This window comes from Mastomys coucha, unplaced genomic scaffold (genome assembly GCF_008632895.1).
Source record: "Mastomys coucha isolate ucsf_1 unplaced genomic scaffold, UCSF_Mcou_1 pScaffold21, whole genome shotgun sequence".
NCBI lineage: Eukaryota > Metazoa > Chordata > Mammalia > Rodentia > Muridae > Mastomys > Mastomys coucha.
In genome coordinates, this window is record NW_022196904.1 from 147,882,639 (window position 1) to 147,903,191 (window position 20,553).

Below are 20,553 nucleotides of genomic sequence, written 5' to 3' on the forward strand. Positions count from 1 at the left end.
AAAAAAAAAAAAAAAAACCCAAATATCAGATACCTCCTATCCTTAAGAAAACTTAAAGACAGAGACCACGATTTGCCTATAATTTTCAATATACTTCCCACATTTACAAAAATATTAAATACACATAAATGAGCCATTCATCAGTTTGAAGACAAAAGTACTGAACATACTTAAAAACTACATCTTGTACATCTGTGAGGGTGGCACCGATACTCTTCAGCAGGAGGTTTAAAGAATGAACAGGAATCAGTCCGCCATGCTGCTCTGAGTCTTTAGCCTCTTCTCTCCCAGAGCTCAGTGAGACGCTTAAGTGCACCTGGAGAGACAAAGAGATGCAGTAAAGCACTTTCGCACAGTGGCAACCTTAATTTTTACAAAGCACTTTGATACTGAGTTCACTAAATCACAAATAAGATCTCAGAAGTTACCTGTCAAAACTGAATAACTAAAAAGTTTTAAGAAAGTCAAACTCCAACACAGCTCTGTTTAAAATTCATAATTTAAGATGTTCAGCTAAACACTTAGTTCAGCTACACACTAGAATTGAATTCTCCTCCTGTTTGGTTTTTATGAGACAGGATCTGACTACTTAGCCCAGGCTACCTGGACTTGAATCCCTCTTGCCTAAGCATAATGAATGCTGAACAAATACTACCACAGCAGCTTCAACTCTATTTTCTTGGCATTGTGCTGAACTTAGGAAAATATATGATAGTGACACTAACAAGCTAGATTTTTAAGTTGTTAAAAATAACCTGAAAGTTTATTTATATATCTCTGAAAGTTTACAAATTCAACTATTAAAATTAAGTTATCACCATGAAGCCACTTTTGTAGCCAGGAGTAGTGGCCTTTAATTCCCAGCACTGAGACTGAGGCAGAGGCAGAGGCAGAGGGGCAGAGGGGCAGAGAGGCAGAGAGGCAGAGAGGCAGAGAGGCAGAGAGGCAGAGAGGCAGAGAGGCGCAGAGGCAGAGGCAGAGGCAGAGGCAGAGACCAGAGGCCAGAGAGGCAGAGAGGCAGAGAGGCAGAGAGACAGAGAGGCAGAGAGGAAGAGAGACAGAGAGAGAGGCAGAGAGGCAGAGAGACAGAGAGAGAGGCAGAGAGGAAGAGAGGCAGAGAGAGAGGCAGAGAGGAAGAGAGGAAGAGAGGCAGAGGCAGGTGGAACTCTGAGTTCCAGAACAGCCAAGGCTACACAAAGAAACTTTATTTCCAAACAAGCAAGGAAGCAAGCAAACAAACTAACAGAGGACTTTTGTGTTATACTGTATATAAATCCCATATATAGGATTGTGTAGTAACTTTAACGTGCTATCAATAACTTGCAGAAATTGTGCAGATATTTAGACAGTACTAGCAAGATGGCTTAGTAGTAGATAAAGGGGCTTGCTACCAAGTCTGACAACCTGAATTCAATCCCTGGAAATCACATGCTCACAGGAGAGAACTGACTCCCACATGCCTCCATGCTTGCAGTGACAAATGCACACACACATTAAAAGCAAAACCAAAACTGAGATCTGGGCTGGTGGGATGGCTTAGCAGGTGAAGTTACCTGGTACATAAGCCTGGTAGGTTGAGTTCAAACCCAAGCCCACAATGGAAGCAGACACTGTTATCCTTGAAGTTCCTATCCACTGTGACAAACGCAGCCTGTACTCACATACATTCATCTCTCTCTCTCTTTTCTCTCTCTCTTTCTCTCTCTCTCTCATACACACACACACACACACACACACACACACACTAATAATAATATTAAGACATAATTATATTCTCTGCTCAACTTTTTGTGTTGTAGTGTGCATGTATGCATGCACATGTGTGTGTGTGGATGAATGTGTATTGCCCTGTGCCTCTTAAGTCCAATTTATGAATTTCTAACTAAAACATATACCATACATGAAATGAAACATCATAATTTATGAAAAAAAATCAAAGCCAAATAACAAAGAGTGAAGATATAAACTCAGGTTCTAGGGGATTTCAGTATTCTTTCTAAAAGGTAAAAAGATTTAAAAAAGGATCAATACCTCTTATGTATTACATGTAGCTGTAAAACTACTGCTATGCTGTTAAAAGAGAGGATTTAGGTGCTAATTCTCTTCAAAGAGATCAAACCAATTTTTAATTATTTAGTTTATAAAACAAAATAATGTATTTTTCTTACCTTGATTGGAGATATATGAAAATATTCAAAGAGATTGACTTGTGATTGATCTACTGATGAGGCCACTTCATATTCTTGTTCAAATGCTTCTACATCCTTATGAAAATATTCCACCTACACAAGGAACAGAAACACTGAGAGGACCTGTTTATGTAAGATATTTAACGCCAATGCCTCTCACATTGAAGAAACTTCCTCCTTACCACTCAGTCAGCATTATCCTTAATTGGAAGTTACTGCCTCAGAATTAACTTGTATCATTACTGGTAGGGAAGTCTGCCATAAACCACAGGATACATGTATTTTTTTATGTTTCTAATAAATGATACCTACATTTTCTTCATGTGACTATAGACCTTATTTTAAAAGAGCATTAATACACTCCCGCAACATCCTTTGTGGCTATTTGCATCTTTAAACAGAGTTCTACAACAATCTGTAGCACTGGGGTTCTTGTCTTACTACAACTTAGAGGCAGCAACACGTTGTACAGAGGAGATGCTACTAAATAATTTCACATGAGGTAGTAGTGGTTTAATTTTGGTAATCATCAAGACTTCTGTTCCAAATATGCACACACCTAAGTTACTTCTGTATGCTGAAAAAAAAATGTTTCAAGAACTTGAAGTTACAGAAATTATGCAGATAAGCAAAAGATCTAATTTTTCTTGTATTGTATAATCAACCAATCAATCAATCTATCCATATATATGTGTATATATATGTGTGTATCTATCTATCTATCTCTCTATATGTGTGTATGTATATGTGTGTATATATAAAGTTGTAATTTAGAAAGACAATAGGACACTGACAGCTAGGTCTCTGGGCCATTTCTATGTATGTGTGATATATATATATATATGTGTGTGTGTGTATATAATATGTGTGTGTGTGTGTGCATATGTGTGTATATATAAAGTTGTAATTTAGAAAGACAATAGGACACTGATAGCTAGGTCTCTGGGCCATTTCTATGTATGTGTGATGTAAAGGCCCCAATTCTGGAAGTGGCTGTCAGCCATCTCAGCAACATGTCTTGAAACACTGCTCATTCCTTTACTACATACTTGTGTTCTTTTGTGAAAAAAAAAATACATACTTTTATTCTAGAAATCTGTGTCTATCCTTTCACCAGCCTTAATTGTTCTTACCATCATGCTTTGTACTGAGTTTTATAATTGGGGTATGATCCAGTACTTTGTTCTTCTTCAAAATTATTTAGGCTAACTTGAGCCTTTATGATTGCACTGAATTTTAAAAGCAGTTTGTCAAGTTCTTCAAACAATACATTGTAATTTACAGAGTGCAGATTTTGTGTACTTTAAATTTATTCTTAGGTATTTATTTCTTGCTGGATTATTATGCATGAAAGTTGTTTATATAGTTTTGGTGTGGGGTTATAATGCTAGTTCACAAGAAATACAACTGATTTTGATGTGTTTGTTGGTTCTTGCCATTTGTAACTTACATAATTCATCTGTTGCCTCTAGGTATGTATCTTCTTTTGGCTTTTTGCATGTAAGATTAGATCATCTGAGAAAAGAGGTAATTTGATTTCTTTGGTTTTGATGTATATGCTTTTGCTTTTTCATCCCTACTTGCTTTTCTTGAAGCTAATGAGATGTTGGACACACATGAGAACAGGCGTCAGTGGACGGTTTCTCATCTATAGGGTAAGATTTTCAGTTTTACCCTGAATTCGTTGTAGTTTTTGACTGCATATTTAATACCTACATTTATACAGTATTGTTCTTATATATCTTGACAGACAGACAGACTTGGTTTCCTAGTATTTTGCTGAAGTCTTTTATGTTCATATTCATGAAGGTTATGAGTCTGTGGTTTTCAAAAGTGCCTTTTTAGTTTTGGTTTGGTGTTGGAATAGTAATGGCTGTATAGTATAGTATAGTATAGTATAGTATAGTATAGTATAGTATAGTATAGTATAGTATGAGTCCTGTTTATTGGAGCCACTTGTACAGTGTTCAGTAGAACTGAGGGATGATGAAGCTGGGCTAGCATTGCCCTTCACGTAGATTCAGGGTCAGGCCTCACATCTTAGGGATCAGGATCTAGGGTCACACCTCCCGTCTTAGGGATTGTTTTAAATAAATCATCTTCTGAGTCATTTTCACCACTTCCCTGTTATTTTTAAGATTTTGTCCATTTCATCTAAGTTTTATAATTTATTGGCACAAAACTATTGGTGATATTTCTTTATAACCCATTTATTTGGATAAAGCCAAAAGTAAACTTCCTTCTGTGGTTCTTTCAAAAAATCTTTTACTTTCATTGCTTTTTTTCCTACTGTTTTACTATTTTAGCAAATGACATTTAGAATGCACACTAAAAGCATGAATAATAAAAGAAAAACTAATTTGTATTTCATTAACATTAAATACATCTATGCTTCTAAAATACTGCCGGAACAGTAGAATACACTTTAAACACATAAAACTGGTAAAAGTCCAATTAGAATGCACAAGGAATTTGGAAATTCAACAGTAAGAAGACAGATAACCAATTACACAACCTGAGAGCCCGAGCAGTAAAGATGCACACATATTAGCACATCAAAAGATTCTTATCTAATATGCTAATATGAGATGGCTCAGTGGGTAAAGATGCTTACTGCCAAGTATTACAATCCGAATTTGATGTTGGCACTCCCATGGCAGCAGAGAACCAAAGCCTATGAGCTGTAAATGTGACCTCCATATGCACACCATGGTAGTTCTCTACATCTTTCCACAAATAAATGTTTAAATAAATAGCATCGTTTTTAGTCATACAAGCCCTAGTGAGAGTCCAGTTAATACCCATTAGGATAGCATGAACAAAACCCACAAACAATAGTAACAGTTGTAGGGAAGGTTGAGAAGTCACAGTGCTCACACACTGAAAAACGAACAGATAAGAAATGGTGGAGTCATTGTAAACCATACGGGAAATTATTAGAGTGAATTTGCTAAAAGACTAAATATGATTAAACATTACTACTACGTGACTCAGCAAACACACCCTTAGGTATATACATACATGAGAAATGAAGAGTTTAAGTTTATATAAATCAATGTACATACTAAATATCATCATACTTGTAAAATGTAAAAGCAATCCACATTTCAAGTGACCAATGAATAGGCAGAGTGTAACAAATTCATATAATGAATTATTACTCAGTCATAAAAAGGAATGAAGTACTAATACATGTTACCATATAAAGAAACCTTAAAAATATGCTAAGTGATAGGGGTACAGGAGCCTGGAATGATGGGGATGAATAAGATATTTCACTGTATACATGGATGAAATTCTCATAGAAGATATGAAATAAGTCCTCAACAAACACCACACACTAAGATTTCAATGCATATAAATATTATAGGCAAAGAATACATTAACATTTACACAGAATTAAGATATCTGAGATATGAGGAGAGATTCTTGAATTTCACGAGGTAATGACAACTTTATCCACAGAGTCTGTAATGTATTCTTAGACCTCTTTTCATAATGTTTTCTGTCAAATACTGTCACTACATATCTTACCTCTGTTTTCTCAGTCACCTCAGCTTTTGTGACAAGGTCAGCTAGGGCATACACAAACCCAAGATCCAACCTGAGATCCATTTCTTGAATCAACACTTTGAAATATCTGTATTAAAATGTAGGAAACAAACAAACAAACAAACAAATCAATTAAATACATTAAAAGAATTAGATAAGATAAATGAGATCAACTTTAGAGCTTTGAAACTTGGGACTAAACGAAAGAATGCAATGAACTGTGCTACACTGCAACAGCAAGAAACTCCAAATAGGAAAGCGGCCACAGAAAAGAAACTGGCCAGTCATGAAGGAACAGGCCATTACACCACAGCAAAGATGAACAAACAACTACTCGTAGTAAATCATTACATTTAAGTACAAATAATTAATTTAAAAAGCAAGTCCTAAAAGTAGTTATAGTTTGAAATATTTTGAGGAAATCAGACATTAATCTAGCTATCTAGGAAGATGGCTCAGTAGTTAAGAGAATTCACTGGCTGCTCTTCCAGAGGACCAAGGTTTGAGTCCCACCATCCACAGAGGGGGCTCATAATTGTCTGTAATTCCAGCCCCAGGGAATCACATGTCCTCTTCAGTTCTTAGCAAGCATCTCACATATATAACGGTACATAGGCAAGACACTCATATACATAAAATAAAAGTAAAGGGAAAAATTTAAATTAGAAAATAAAAATAATAGAATGTTTAACTATACATATGCATAATAATATATTATTTATTGTTAAATTTTATCAATCAGTGTACATGTGTGTAGGTCATGTGCTCCATAGTTCATTTTAGAGGCAGCTCTTTCCTTCCAACTTTACGTGGACTCCAGGGATTTAAGTCAGGTTTTACTAGGCTTGTGCTGCAATCCACTGAGATCTCCCACTAGCCCATAGTGGTGCATTTTTAAAGTTGGGGAACATATACAGCTTATTTCAGTGCTGAGGAGAAAGAAGTAAGGAGGGATTATCACGTAGGTGGGTGCTATGCTCCCTAATCTGCTTTGTGAATAAAGATGAAAGTTTTACTGTTGTCACTGTTCCTAAAACAATGTTTGGTCATTATAAATAAGACAGGAAAAAGTGCATATAAAAAGAAAATAATTAAGTACCTAAGGTCTAGGGACAACTATTGTTAACCTTTACGTATATTATATTCAGATATTCAGAATCTTCTGAGTTCCTAAGCTTATTAAATACTTAATAGATTTTATTTTACCTTTAAATTTTATTATCTTACATTTAAATATCTGGCTCATATAAAATTTGGTTTAACAAAAACAAGTATATATTCAAATGTTCAGACAAAACAATTAAATAAACACACAAGAATTATATGAAGACACTTACTTAATCCGTGATATTTGGGAATGTCCTGCAGATCTCATGACAATACTGACATCTGTAAACGGCTTTGGTGCTGTGAAGGTTAAAAATATGATTATGCTCATTACATTGTAAGCCAAAGGGTGGGCATTTTCTTTAACTTTAATATACATATCAATGGAAACCTAATCAGTTAGTACATCTACAGCATCAAGTAAAATTAATGGCATCTCCAAGGTCATTTAGTGTTCTTTCAGACCTCAGAACTACCTTTTTAGTTATCTGCAGTCACTTGAAGGATAATTACAAAAATTAATGACTTCATATTAGAAGTATGAATTAGAGACAACAGCAAGTTGTGAAAACCCAGTCTGGAGGCTTGCGTGGTCTGGGTCCTAAGTGGACTAGCATATGACTGTAAAAGGGTGAGAAGACCTGTACGGAAATGGTGAAGAAAAGCCACTAGAAAGTATGATGTCCATGCTTTAAGGACTGTGTTGGGAACACAGAAAAAGGAAGCAAAGAGAGGTGGAATATAAAGGTGGTAGGGAGCAAAGAGAAAGTACAATAAAGAGGGATAAACAAGAAAGAGGGGAAACACAAGTGAACGAAGAAAGGTTGAAGACAGAGTGTAAGTTATTCTCATTTGGAGAACACAGGACCATTCAGAAAATACTGAATCTGCAGCCTGGAGAACCAACCAAAGTGTTAACAGTACTTGTGCACTTCCCAGCAGCTACACTGGCAGCTCACAACCACCATTAATTAAGTTCCAGGGGGATCTGACGCCCTCTACTGGTTGCTGCAGGAACCAGGCATGCACACAATATACACATACATTCTTAGGTGTATACACATAAAGTAAATAATACAATCTTAAAAATAACCCACTGGCTCTATATTTTCTCATTGTTTATTCAGCTTCTAATATTTTAAACATTCTAGGTTATTACTTAGTTTACATATCAGTAATATGCCTTAAAATTCCTATTCCTAAAAACTCCTATATATATATTTTAAAATAACCTTTCTCATACCTTAGGATTCACATGGTGTTCTGATGAATAACTAGTCCTTTATTAAGTAGTTTTATTATCTAATGAGCTATAAAGACTTAAATTTGAGAATGCTACTGTTAAAGCCAAATAAACCAACTATCCACACAACTGTATACCACAATCTAAAAGCAGCACAAACCTGAGTCCATGGTGACAGAGCGTGGAGGTTTAATAGGATAAAACACGAAAGGAAAAATAGCACCATGAATCTGATTTTGGATCTAAGAAAATGAAACAAGAATTAGTTTCTAGCACATCACACACAACCAGACTACAATCAGACCAGTTAATACTGCACTGAGCACAAAGGGAAGGCCCAGCATCCCTCCTGCCTGCAGCTTCCGGCCTCCCTTCTTTGTCTTTCTCCTTATCTTTTCTTTCCTCTCTTTCTTCTTCCTTCTATCTCTCTTTCTCTCAAACTGACCCTCCCTGCTCCATGCCATCTTTCCTTCTTAGACAGAATATCATTCCATAGCACAGGCTGGCCTTGGACCCATGGTGATCCTCCTGCCTCAGTTTCTCACGTGCTGGGGTTACAGACATGCACAATCCTGGTTTCTTTTCCAGTTTGTTTTTACTCAAGAGCTTCCATCTTGTCTTCTTTGGCTTTATACTAGATAAAACAGACCAGGGGGACATAGCTGGGTTTTTATTGTTTTGCCTTTATTTTCAGACTCACCTGTATTCTATAAATCTGAATTCTGAATGATGACTGATGTGCAGATGTGTTATATTCTACATTTAGTGCTGGGAGGTAATTTCTCCGGACAGCTATTACATGTGGTTGCAGAATTTTCATGTCATTGCCACTAGGTGTTAAGAGAACCTGAAAAATATTGCCCCTCCATAATGAGATGGGTTTTTATTTTGACCATTTATCAAAATTATAAATTTCTATAAAAATAAGTTTGAGATATACTAATTTAAAATGTCAAGTCTATAGAAGAGGGTAGTGAGGTGGGGAAAATGAGTAGAAGCAAAGTATAATGATATAGTTGTGAAAGCCATTACTTTGTATGCTAATTTAAAAACCATATTAGAGCTGAACATGTGTATGTGCAGTCTCAGAATTCTGGCAGCAGAGACAGAGGATGGCCATCCTCAAGGATAGCTTAGTCCACATGAGGAGTTTCAGGCCAGCTAGGGCAAAACTAACCAAACCAAATCAAACCCTAAACAAAGTTTTTTAAATGTATGATTAAGATTCAAATCTTTGTGATCATATCCCTAAATTAGGATATATACTTATATAAAGATTATAGCTTGGCTACATCACTTTTTATATTTAATTTCTAAAGCTGGTTTTAATAAAATAATCTAATTAGGGAAAACTAATCTTAAAATAAGAAAAATCTGATTTCTTGTTACTTTAGAGAATTAGTTACTAGAATCTTGAGCATGGCTCAATTTCTTAATGTAAATTTTCTTTTAAACAAAGCTGATATGAAATCTATACATTTGTATTAACTACATGTTTTGTAAGAAGTCAGTTTCTCCTTAAAATTCACAAGTAATTCAAACTACACTGTAAAATTACAAGTTCACATTAGTACTTTTAAAACTTACTGGAATGTTATTGTCCAACTCAACAACTTTGTCTTCCAAGGGTGAAGCCTCTGTGTACTCCTTGAATTCCTTCTCCAGCTTCTCAGTGTGTTTCACACTCATTGGCTTCCACCTGGCCTTTTTCTTTGGTTTTGCCTCCCAAACCACATCAGAACTTATATATGAAAGCAGAAATCACTATATTAGTTTATAACCATTTAATTGGTGTATTACTTATTTACTATGATTTAACTTTTATTCAGTCAGAATTCTAAGTAGAAGAAAAATTCTCCTGAACATCCCTGCCATTCTTCCTTTTAGCTAGGGAGTTACAGATGATAAACAGTAATAATGAACAAATCAATTTGAGTATCTGGGAGAGAGAATGCTTCTGAACCAAGAAAATTTATATCGTCCAAGATGGATCTGCAATCTCATCTACCAGGAATGGTATTTCAAATGGAATGGTCACTAGGCCTCATTAAGAAGGTGCCCCATAAGGGAGACAATGAGGGTAAAAACATTTCAGATACATGAGTGGTTTTACCAAAGGCCCTCGAGCAGTAGAGGACTGCAGTGCACAAAGAATAGAGACTAGCAAGATGGAGCACACTGGGGATAGAGACAACAGAAACCAGTGAGAGGACCAGCGAGATAAAGCCTTTGAGGGACACACTCTGAGTTTTAATTTTCAAATATGAATGCGTCTAACCTTGTAATGCCTATGTAGGCTACTTCTTGCTTTGTATAGTTATTGACAAGTGAAATCCCGACATCCTGTAATGCCAGCACAACTTCCAGCTCTGCTAACTCTGCCTTTTCACTTTCATAGGTGACTTTAAACACTCTTGGATCTTCAGTGAATAAAATAATACGCTGCAGGCCTTCAATGAATGACACTAAATAAATGGTTTTTTTCCCCACACTTATGGGTGTCATCATATCCTAAAAAAAAAAAAAAAAAAGGGAATCAGAGTTTGTACTCTGCACAGAGCCCAGCAAACTGGAAGTCTATACTTGACATTTACATGGCAAGAATACAAACAGCCTTACTGCCTAAGGCTGAGGCAGCAAACCAAAGAACACATCCCTCACATGAACTATTTCAGACAATTCATGACAATCAACAGAATGACTATCTGTACAATACCTTGAAGATTTCCTCACTAGAATTACCTCATATCAGCTGCTCCATAATGATACTATTAATCATAATGTCAAATCAGTTAAATACTTTTTAGATCATAATAAACTCTAAAGTCTTATAGGTTACATCAGTAACACAAAATATTTTTTTTCTACTTCATTTTAACTTTATGGTAATACAGTACATATTAAAGGTTGTTCAGGCCTCAAATTCACATTTCCTTACACTGCAGAGTAAAAAAGGGCACTTGCTATCTTAGTTACAAGCCTTATAAAGCATGGATGCAACCAGGTGTGATAACTCACAATCTACACTCTACACATCTATAATTATAGGACTTGGGAGGCTTAGGATTGCCATGAGCTCAAATTAACCAGGACTACAGTGGGAGCCCTTGTTTCAAATTATAAGACAAATAAAATTCATACATAACAATAACAACAACAACAACAAAATACAGTACTGATGTTTTCCACAGAGCCAATGACTTATGAAAGTCCTTCATAAATACTAGGTTAGGAGCCACTAGAAGGCTCAACAAAAGCCTAGTGACCTGAGTCTGTTTCCAGGACTCATGGTAGAAGGAGAGAAATGATTCACATAAGTTGTCCTCTGACCTCCTCATGAAGGTCTGTGGTACATTTGCACTCATGTGTATACACGCCTATACACATATCCATATACATAATATAATAATAAATATAGAGATACAAATTAAAAATTAATGAATAAACACTATTGATATCAGGTCTTTAAATTCAATGATTAAAAATGACGGAAATTAACAGTTAACCATAAATTCTAGCTAATAAATATTCTGATTAATAGAAAAGTTTAATATTTAGTTCACATTTATGTTACACAGAAATTAAATATTAAAGTTACCATAAAATTATTATCTAGTTACTATAGTACTACTTACAAAAACTTCTAAAATAAGATACATAGTACTGGAAGTTCAGACAATTAAGAAAACATGTATTTTCAAATCTGAATCTCTAATATACTAAATTTCAGACTTATCTTTATAAATTTCAAATACTCATTATTATTTAATTATACGATGTAATAATCAAGACATCATCAAGGCCCTTAATCCTTGGGAGACAGAGGCAGGTGGATCTTGGACAGCTAATGCCAGCCTGGTCTGCATAGCACATTCTAGGACAGCCAGGGTTATTAAGGGAGACCCTATCTCAAAAAAACACAGTAAACCAAATCAAATGAAAGAAAACAAACCCTACTAATAAAGAATTTTTAAAGGGTTGCAGGTGCTAATTATATGAAATCTGCTTTACAATCAAAATCAAATCAACTAATGCCCACATTTGAAAGAAAATTTAAAAAAATCCAACTAGTACAGGAGGTCTAAAGAAATGGCTAGTGGTTAAAAGCACACAGTACTCTGGAGGAGGACTCAGGTTCACTCCCAGCATCTACATCATGCGGCTTACAACCACCACATGCACGCAGGCTGACAGGATTTGACACCCACTTCTGACGTCATGGGAACCTGGCTGCATGTGGTACCTTACAGAGCAGAAATCTAGTTAAGGTGACTGCAAGTACAGGGTACAAATACTTAAGGGATGGATGCTGAATGAAGACCTCTTCAAGTCCACCATCTTTCCTAACAGTTAAAACAGATGATGAAGACAGTCAGACTTGCAGTTCTTGGTACTTTTGGAAAGGATCAAATGTCATAGGACTCATTTTCACAACAAGCACAAGAAAAGCCTGTACTCTGTTGCTTCCTCTAAATGCCCAGCTTTTGGACACCTTGGCATAGTCCTTTACAGAAACAATAGGTGTTTACTGGCTCCCATTTCTACTTAGCTTCTGGCTGGAACTTGAAAAGAGGCAAACCTAAATAAAACAGGTGAAAGTTAAGAACACCTTCAACTGCTTTTAAAGTCTTTGTTAGCTTTTACAGAATAGCAAGAAAATAGCCCTTAATCACATAGGCGGTAAAAGAACATTTGCACAAGAGACAGAAAAGTAGGTGAGAACTCCATGGTGACCAATACAGACAGTACTTACATCCTTATGTGTTACTTCACCATAGCTTTGCCCACAACTCCACTTCAGCTTTCTAGAGCCTACTGGGTCAGCCCATGTATAATATACTGCTTTTCCAGGAGGAAGGGAATCTTCTATTTCACTAAGAGAACTGACATTAAACAGCAAAAGTATGTATTAAATTAAATGCAGTTGACAAATACATAAAATCCTAAATAATATTTCATTCTTATCCCATTAATTGAGATTTGTAGAAATTCCTAGAAGAGTTTTTTTTTTCCTTTTACAATGAAAAGAGTAAGTCAGCTTTCTTTCAGAATGTTACACCTCTTCCAATGAAAAATTTATCTAAGAGAACAAAAATATTTGAAGGGAAACATTTTTTCTGAGGAAATAAAGATCTTCAAGTATCTAAAGTTGCTTTCTGTTTTATTTTAAAAATAGAAAAATATTATTATCCACAAAAAAATCTTATTTAATTAGTTCTTATTTCCTAAGCAATGGTCTTGTTGTGTATGTTGGGTAGTTTCTGGCACTTGATATAAATAGAATCTCTTGGGAAAATGGAACCTTAACTGAGGAAGTCCTCCAACAGACTAGCCTGTGGGCATGTCTATGGGGTATTTTCTTGATTAATGACTGTTTTGAGAGGGCCCAACCCATTGTGAACAGGTTATCTTGGGCTGTGTAAGAATCAAAGCAAGCCATGGAGAGCAAGTCAACAAGCAACATTCCTCAGTGCTGTGCTTCAGTTTATGCCTTCAGGCTTCTATCCAGTTTCTGCTCTGACTTTTCTCCGTGATGAACTGTGATCAGGATGTGTAATCCAAATAAGTTTTTTCTTCCCCAAGTTAGTTTTGGTCAGTGTTTTATTAAAGCAACAAAAAGCAGACTGTGTGTGAAGATTGTAAAATGAATTGTTTTATAACTTTACATACAAGTTAGAGAGCTCAAATTCATAACAATAGAATGAAAACAGCTACAGCATAGAGCAAAAAAATAAGATATAGGTCAAAGAATACAAACAAAATAGTACAGATGTAAGATGAAAGCGAGATCTAACATATACAAGGACTAATGTTTTAAAGATGGTATTATATTAGGGATTTTGTTGAATAAGTAGATTTGAGCTGCTCTCATCAGAGAAAAAAAGTAACCACAGCTAGGGATACAGTTTAGTGGGAGGGACACCTGCTAGGCATGTGATTTCAACAACAATAGAAAAAGTAACTATTGGAAGCAATAGATGTGCTAATCTGCTTTAGTAGACAAAACATCTGATTGCTTTTATATGTATTCAAAAACACTGAATGATTTGTTGCAAACTTCTGCTCTATAGAAGATATGGGGATGCAGAACCGTGATGACTGCCAACAATACACAAAGCCCTCAATTCCATCCTCAGTAGTAAAAAAGAAGACAAAAGTACTGCACACAAGCTGGGGAGGTGCCTCAGATATTATAATCTCATGTAGCTCTTCTACAAGACCCAAGCTTAGTTTCCAGCACTCACCTCAGGAGACTCACAACAGCCTGTGTAACTCCAGTTCCAGAGGACCAGACACCTCTTCTGGCCTCCAAGGCAACAGCACACACATATAACATACACACCCACATACACAGAAAGACTAAAAGTTTTGTAGCTCAAATGTAGTACAGACTCTGGATCTATTACCCAGATTCAAAACTAATCAAATAACAATATCAACAGAAACTGAGAATTATTTAGGAATGATATGAGTTTCACATATTCATAAATAAGACAAGTTATTTTCCAAATTATTGGATAATGTAGATGGTAGAACATTATGGCAAAGAATGGAGGATACAGCTCCATGAATTAAGTGCTTTCAACATTAGTGTGAGGAACAGGGTTTGGATCCCCACACACACTTTCCTAAAACTTCAAACTCAGGAGGCAGAGAGAAGGGGTCCCTGGGGCAAACTGACTAGCAAAACTAAAAATAGTCTACGAGCTCCTGGCTCAGCCAGAGACCCACCTGAATATCAATCAAAGAGACCAAAGAACCACCACTTTGGGCACACACACACACACACACACACACACACACACACACACACTGTACATATGCACTTACAATCATGGGAATGTCTGTCTGTCTGTGTCTCTGTCTCTGTCTCTTTCCTCTGTCTCTGTCTCTGTCTCTGTCTCTGTCTCTCTCTCTCTCTCTCTCTCTCTCACACACACACACACACACACACACACACACACACACACACACACACACAAAGGAGGTAAGAGATAAAATTCAGTAGTTAGGAGCCAGAGTTTTTGGCCATACAATAAAAACCTGTGTCAAAACAATGGCAGGGAATACACTAAATGAGAATATTAACAGTATAGGCTTGGGAAATGAACAAAATTCTACACAACTGCTTGACAAAAATTGTATTTTGGAATAATCTATGACTACCACAGTGCTAAAACTTTAATAGAAGGCAGGTAGGTGGCAGAGGCCAGCAGAGCTAAAAGGACTGCTACAGGCACACATGCTGCAGTTACAGTGGTTATGCCTTTTCAATTCACTAGAGAATTAAAATGAACAACTGGTATATACAGGACATGATAGACTAATTCAACAAAATCCTAACTATACACAAAATCATCTTACCACTTTTTTAACAAAAGGGAACTGAAGACAACAAGAGGAACTCCCATTCCCACTGGTGTTCCTCATATATCAGAGAAAAGACATCAAATGTAAATATGCTGATGATCAGGCAAATTTGGCTTTAAAAATGTTAATGTTTGATTCATTCCAAAATATTATTCATGCAAAAATTTAACCAGGTATTATCTTTGACAGCAGTGTGAATTTAAAGAAAAAGGAAACTAAAAATGTTAACTGTGTATTTGTATACATCTTAAACAAAGAAAAAATGCCAATGCAGTGGAAGAAATCCTAGCATCCTTGCATGGAAAGGGGCAATAAAAAACTATGTACAGCAATGACAGGATGACAAGGAGCTTCTTCAGCAGTCAGGAAGGACAGAGAGAGCTTAGGAAATAAAGGCCTTAGTTTGTGCAAGTACAGTGCAAAAGGGATGCCACTGAGAGAAGTGCTTACAAAGGTAGTCTAAAACCATTTTTAAGAAAACAGAATTGCCAGTATGAAAGTATTACGAGCTGGGTCTATCGGAAGAACAAGGTGTTACTTAGGCCATGAAAGCAAAGCCCTGTCTTTCTGCCATGAGATGACTGGGTAATACCAACTATCTATCAAGATTAGAATGAAGCATCTAGCTCATACTCAGTTTGCCCATATTTTGATCTTAGAATAGCCTCAAAAACTGTGAAAATAAATTTCTGTTGTTTATAAATTATTCAGTCTAAGGTATTTTTCTTATAGTAGCCCAAATATATAAAGGTGCAATTTATTATTTTTATAATATGGATAATAAAAATGAAAACCAGGTTTGTCTTTTCTTTTTTCTTTCTTTTTTTTCGAGACAGGGTTTCTCTGTATAGCTCTGGCTGTCCTGGAACTCACTCTATAGACCAGGCTGGCCTTGAACTCAGAAATCCGCCTGGCTCTGCCTCCCAAGTGCTGGGATTAAAGGCATGTCTGCCCGGCTTGCCTTCTTTTCCAATCATGAACATGAAAGGATAATTTGTAAGGTTTAGGTACTCACTAGCTGGACCTGAGGTCCTAGGCAATGCTTTTGTATTCAATCAACAACTGGAGCCATAGATGTCAGGAGAAGGAAGTACACATAAGTGTACTGAAGCTAACTAAACCAATGATATAAACAGAGCCAAGTCAAATCAAATTCAAGGCAGCCTATAGTTACTAAGTAAAGAAACACACAGCTATAGAAGCTTTAGCAGCACTAAAAGACACAGCCTCACAGAAGAAATAGATAAATGATGTTAGTAGGAGTCCAAGGCCACTGATACTTGGTTACAGTAGTAGGGAAACACAGTAAAAATGCTTGAAACTTTTGAAAATTTGGCACATTGTATTTTTTTAAACCATGAAAAACATTTCAGGGCTGCAATCATGGCTCAGTCAATAAGCGCTTGCTACAAGCATTTAAAAGCATGCACCTATAAACCTAACAACGGAAGAAGGAGAGACTGGAGGATTCCTGGAACGCCATGCTCAGTCAGTCTTGTTGACTCAATGAACTTCAGGTTAAGTAAGAGGCACAGTCCATAAGACGGAGAGCCAGAGCAGAAGATAACCAACATCTACTTCTAGTCTCCATGCAAATACACATCTATAATACTAGTTATGTATACATACAAGCATGTTTATATATGCATATAGACCACATAATGCATGTGTGATAGATGATAGACACAGAGAGACAGAGAAAGAAAGATATACATACACAGAAAGAGATCAAGACAAATAGACACAAACACACAAAGACATAGAGAGACAAGAGATACAGACACATACACACAAAGACAGATATACACAGAGACAGACAGACAGTTAGACAGAGTAATTTAACTATGTGTGGTGGTTCACACACATATTCCAAGTACTTAGTGGCCCCATGGCTGGTGAATCTCTTGAGCTTGAGGCCAGTGTCGACTCCATACTAAGTTCAAAGTCAGCCTATACTACATAGTGAGATCCTGCCTCAAATGTCATGCACAAAACCAAAAGACAAAAGACAAAAGACAAAATTTGAAGACCCTTGACTGATTCTGATATATTCCTTCACTATAACTAATATCTGTGGCAAGGACTTTAGTTCTTTCATGTGTCTTTAACTCATTTAAAAATGATTATAATTACAAAATAAAAGGAATCATTCTTAACATAAATACAATAACATTAATAGCAATTTCTTAAGGAATCATTAGAAGGAACTGAGGTTTCCTCATTCAAATATGCTAATCATAAATTACAGTACTGTGACTCTCCTTACCTTTGGTTGTACTGAACAGGGTCACTCTTGGTATGATTTATTAATAGGAATGTAGCTGCTCCATCATGGTAATCTGAAAATGTAATAACTGTAGAGTGCTCAGCCAAATTAACTTCTGCAATAATACCTCCAAGCTTCAAGGATGGAAAAAATTTTAATGTGATCATTTTGCTCAGAATGTTAACTGATAGTATTTAATAATAAAACTATTCATAACTTTATGATTTACTTTTTGTGAAGAATTAGAAGACAATCCAGACTTTTGTCATTTCGAGTTAATGATAAAACTCTATTATATGCAGGGGAAATTTCAGTATATTCCAGTGTTTACTCTAGACATGCCCGCTAACTTTCTTGTTTTTTTGAGACAGGGTTTCTCTGTGTAGCCCTGGCTGTCCTGGAACTCACTCTGTAGACCAGGCTGGCCTCCAACTCAGAAATCTGCCTGCCTCTGCCTCCCAAATGCTGGGATTAAAGGCGTGCACCACTACTGCCTGGCCTGCTAACTTTCTATATAACAAATTATTGTACATTTGTTTCACCCTTTCTTTTATAAAAATAAATGATGGTAATTTTTACTAAAGGAGAAAAATTATTTGTTACAAAAAGTAAAGTGTAGCATTAAAATGTAAACACTAGTTTTCCCAGTGATACACACAAAATAATGATCATGAACATCAAGACAAAGCACTTACCTCATTATTCAGTCGCAATAAAATACAACTATCTTGCTTGTTAAAGTATATCCTTTTCGGAGGACCTTCACTCCTCTCAACTTGAATAAGAAGAATATTGGAGGCATTCTCAGGCCAAAAGGGGATACACTAAAAATGTATACCACATATTTAAATAGATCTCATCATACATACTTATGTCTTTAATAAGTTTAGAGAGTAGCAAGTAAACTTTAAACATTTCTGTTCACACTATTGCCATCACTCCAGAAACTGCAAGACTCAAAATAGAAGCAATATTCATAGCAACCTCTTCTCATTGAGGAACTACATATATTAAAACTGATGTGCATTCTAAACATCCTTAAGCCTGGTATTCTTTTAGAGACCAAGTCTCATACTGCATTTTAATGTTTAATAACCTTACATATAAAATAACAATGCAGTGTTATGTAGGGGATCTCTTAAGACTGGACAATATACCAAGTTTTTTTTTGGGGGGGGCGGGTTTGTTTGATTTTTGTTTTTCTTTTAACCTTTGTACCTGGAGAGACTAAGCTTTACAAGTGGTAATGATACTGGCCATACATCTTAAAATAATCATCACAAGTCAAATAAGAGTGCAAAATTTTATGCTAGCAAAGGAAAATTTATCTCAGATAAGATTGAAAAAGATAAAATAAAAATTGAAAAACACGATAGGTATAGTTTTTTAAAGTTTTTGAAATTACTCACATTATCTGTTAGTGATAAAAAATGCAAGATGAAAATGTTCTAAATTAGAGTATAGAAAAGATATGTCTACAAAGCACACTAAGGTAAAAGAAAGCTATAGTTACCATCATATAGATGTATCTAGAATTCTACTTCCAAAAACTAAGAACAGACTGAACACTTGTTGAACACTTAGAGAAGTAAATCATGTTAAGTCACAAATTATTGAGAATCTAATTATGTTTAATCTCTAATCAAGATCTTTTATGGTTTGTTTTTATGTTTTGAGACATATTCCTGGCTGTCCTGAAACTATGTAGACCAGGGTAGCTTGAACTTGCAGTGACTCACCTCTGCTTCACAAGTGCTGAGATGAAAGGTGTTAATCACCACTCCTGGCTCTGTTTGTTTGTTTATTCATTTGTTTATTTATTTTTCCTGGCTAGCCATTTCTTAGTATACAGCCAGAAAATTCTACCGTGTTTAATCATTGATCAAATCTTTTTTTTTAAATTCATCATTTTATTCATTTACATTTCAAATGATATTCCCCTTCCTGGTTACCCCTTCATAACTTCATAGCTCCCCCCGCCCCCCAGCCCAGTCCCCATCCAATCTTCTTTCCATTTTGCCTCTGTGAGGATGCTTTTCCAGGGAACCACCCACTCCTGCCATGCTACTCTAATATCCACCCATGCTGGGACATCAATCCTCCCTCCCCTCCCACTGAAGCCAGGTAAGGCCATCTTCTGCTACACATGCATCCAGCTCCACTCTTTGGTTGTTGGTGGTTTAGTTCCTGGGAGCTGTGTGCTGGATGATATTGTTCTTCTTATGGGGTTGCAATCCTCTTCAGCTCCTTCAGTCCTTCCCCTAGCTCTTCCATTGGCCCACACTCAGTCCAATGGTTGGCTGTGAGTACTTGAATCTGTATTGGTCTAGTGCTGGTAGAACCTCTCAGGGAACAGCCATACCAGGCTCTTGTCTGCAAGCATTTCCTAGCATCAGCAATAGTGTGGGGGTTTGGTGTCTGCAGATGAGATGGATCCCTAGATAGGGTGGTCTCTTGATGGCCTTTCTTTCAGTCTCTGTTCCATTTTTTTTGTCCCTATCTTTCCTTTGTACAGTAACATTTCTGAGTTAAACCTTTTTCTGTATCCATTCTTCTGTCATTGGACATCTAGGTTGTTTCCTGCTTCTGGCTGTCACAAATAAGACCACTATAAACATAGTGGAACACATGCCCCAGTGGCATAGTAAGGCATCTTTTGGGTATATTCCAAGAGTGGTATAGCTGGGTCTTCAGGTAGATCTATTTCCAATTTTCTGAGGAATCACCAGATATTAAGAATGAGGACATCTTGAGTTTTGCAGGCAAATGGATAGAACTAGAAAATATCCTGAGTGAGGTAACTCAGAACCGAAAGGACATTCATG

At 36.2% G+C, this 20,553-nt stretch overlaps 1 protein-coding gene across 3 annotated transcripts in view; it reads right to left on the reverse strand.

The window, feature by feature from the left end:
* Positions 1–20,553, reverse strand: part of Vps13a (vacuolar protein sorting 13 homolog A) — a 191,877-nt gene that overhangs the window by 31,946 nt on the left and 139,378 nt on the right. For all 3 annotated transcript variants that reach the window (XM_031389843.1, XM_031389844.1, XM_031389845.1), the window contains exons 51-61: positions 18,424–18,552; positions 17,729–17,862; positions 12,845–12,974; positions 10,370–10,602; positions 9,679–9,832; positions 8,792–8,938; positions 8,252–8,333; positions 7,079–7,148; positions 5,724–5,829; positions 2,169–2,282; positions 171–316 (exon numbers count right to left, since the gene is read on the reverse strand). In XM_031389843.1, coding sequence (XP_031245703.1) covers positions 171–316; positions 2,169–2,282; positions 5,724–5,829; positions 7,079–7,148; positions 8,252–8,333; positions 8,792–8,938; positions 9,679–9,832; positions 10,370–10,602; positions 12,845–12,974; positions 17,729–17,862; positions 18,424–18,552 — 1,445 coding nt within the window. The remainder of the gene's footprint in view (positions 1–170; positions 317–2,168; positions 2,283–5,723; positions 5,830–7,078; positions 7,149–8,251; positions 8,334–8,791; positions 8,939–9,678; positions 9,833–10,369; positions 10,603–12,844; positions 12,975–17,728; positions 17,863–18,423; positions 18,553–20,553) is intronic.